Source organism: Bipolaris zeicola (genome assembly GCF_000523435.1).
Source record: "Bipolaris zeicola 26-R-13 unplaced genomic scaffold scaffold_626, whole genome shotgun sequence".
Classification (NCBI taxonomy): domain Eukaryota; kingdom Fungi; phylum Ascomycota; class Dothideomycetes; order Pleosporales; family Pleosporaceae; genus Bipolaris; species Bipolaris zeicola.
The window spans coordinates 703-2,903 of record NW_006912675.1 but is presented as its reverse complement, the minus strand read 5'-3'; the positions used below and the strand labels follow the sequence as shown (position 1 = coordinate 2,903).

The window sequence follows — 2,201 nt, the reverse complement described above, 5'->3', positions numbered from 1 at the left end:
ATCCACCGTCCCACTCACATTCCTAACCTTCAACCCCTGCACATCGTCCCAGGACTTGACATCCCTCTTCCCCTTCCACCCATTGGGCGCGACAAGAAACGAAAAACCAGTCGGACTCGCCGCACCATCCGGGTAGGTGAGTTCCAGACTGCCGGGGCCAACAACAGCTTGCAGTGCTTTGGTCTGCGCATACAGCGTGATCCATCCGACGCCGTCTTTCTCCTGTTCGGGCCGGGCCCACTGTACGACAGCCGGGTTGAAGGAATTCTGATTGATGCTGGGCCCGCCGATTACGTTTTCGGCAAACGAGGTAGCGCCAATGGTTAAGGTGGGGGAGAGCCAGGCGGAGATGTTGCGCGGGTAGGTGTCGTAGGGTGGGGAAAAGGCCGAGGTGGAAACGGAGTGTGTGGCGGGAAAAGTGGTCAGGGAGGACAAGGTAGTGTTGGGGACGAGGTTGTTGTGGAAGGGGGCGAGGATAGCGATCAAGGGGCCGATGGCGAAGTCGTTTTTGTGGCCCATTGCCCACGGTTTCTTGTGCATGGGGGCTTTTTCTTTGCCGACTAGCGTCCACATGTGCAGCGCGAGGATGCTCAGGTAGCGGTTCATGTCGAAGCCGTAGGCGCGGTCCCAGGGCCCGGCGACGTTTTTCAGGTTCGCGTTGTAGAGTTGGCCGAGGATACTCCATGTATCGCGGATCATGCGGGGACCGTACTCGCCCATGATGCTGTCGGCGGGAGAGAGGTACTTGGCCCATAGGGTAAGCGCGTACAGCGAGACACCAGCGTAGGTGCCAGAGTTGAATTCAGACAGCGTGTTATCGCGGGTGAAGAGGTCGATGATGTCTTTGGCGTAGGCTTCACCAGCGCTCGTCATGTTTGCGTCGTTGAGACGGCGGCCAATGTATCCAGAGACAAAGGCGCGCATGATGGATGGATTGCTGTACGCAGGGTACAGATTGTCATCGTCGACACCACCCACACGATAACTATCGCCAATAGTCGTGTTGTACAGACTCTCGAGAATATACGCTGTCGTGTCTTCCGGGAGGAGATGCGGGAATTCCTCGAGCATAATGACAAACGTGGTGCCAATGAAGCCGCGCCAGTTGGGGTCCCACGAGTTGTAGATTGAGGCTGGGTATTCTGGCGTACCGACATAGGGCTCTTCAGGATACTTTTGGTAATCGCCGTACCACTGCTCGCTCTCATTCTTGAATTGGCCCTGGATAATGTTGGTCACGATCCTGACGGCCTGCTCTACATCGTCGTTCTCGTTGCGTGCTAGCAGACCCGCGGCATACCAAGCGCTCGACCTGGTATCGTGCACCATGGCAGCCGCGTCCAAGTCGAACAGATATCCTCTTTCCGTGTCATAGTACATGTCCATCCAGTCCATTGACTCTTGCAGCAAACTCGTCGTGAAATCTTGCGTCTCATTGCGTGCGACCAAGCTGCGTCCGGCGAAGACATGCTGTGCGAAAAGTGCCGAAGCAACAGACAATCGGGAAAAGGCGACCATGGCGAGCGGTGTAAAACGAACAAGGAATGCTCAGCTCACAAAAAGAACAGGCCCATCACGTACTTGAGTACGGCGGCGACCTAGGCGGCCAAGCACCAGCATCCGAGGCCATATCCAAAGCGGTACTTGGAGAGGGGTTTCGGTATCTGATATGGCGAGATAACAATGATACCGGCATGGCGGTCTACCGTGCTCGTATGGGGCCCGGATAATTGTTGGCTAGTTCGTTCACAGTTGCGGGCTCGTAGTCAAAAGAGGAATGTCAAACCATGACTCGTGCCGACAAAACGTGACGGAACAAAATGACCAACCACAAGCATCGGACCATTTGCCCTTTGGATGGGCAGTTTTGCAAGCCAGACTACAGCATTTTTGCACCTGCACCGCTATAAAAATCGTCCATTGAGGGCCGACCCGTTCAACGTGGGAAAAGAAGCCAGTTCTCTGTTCCACCAGGCTGAACGGTCGCCACGCCGTTGACTTCCACGTGTTGTAGAGTGCAGTCGAAAGCTCTCTGGTCACGTGTCATTGTTCACAAACCCCTGTTCACGTGCCAGCACTAGCATGTCAGACTTGCATATCTCGGCCGCTACCATTGTTAGGCGTGTACGATACTTTATCTGCAATCATCACGGTGAGAAAAAGTGGAAGCAGCTCGGATGTCGGCAGCCTCGTGGAGACTG

General features: G+C 55.2%; 1 protein-coding gene across 1 annotated transcript; it reads right to left on the bottom strand.

Moving 5' to 3' along the window:
• Positions 1-1,518, bottom strand: COCCADRAFT_59549 (uncharacterized protein; the record flags this gene model as incomplete). Its single annotated transcript, XM_007720759.1, has 1 exon — positions 1-1,518. A coding segment is annotated over one exon (1,518 nt), but the record flags the coding sequence as incomplete, so codon positions are not given.
• Positions 1,519-2,201: the final 683 nt, after the last annotated feature.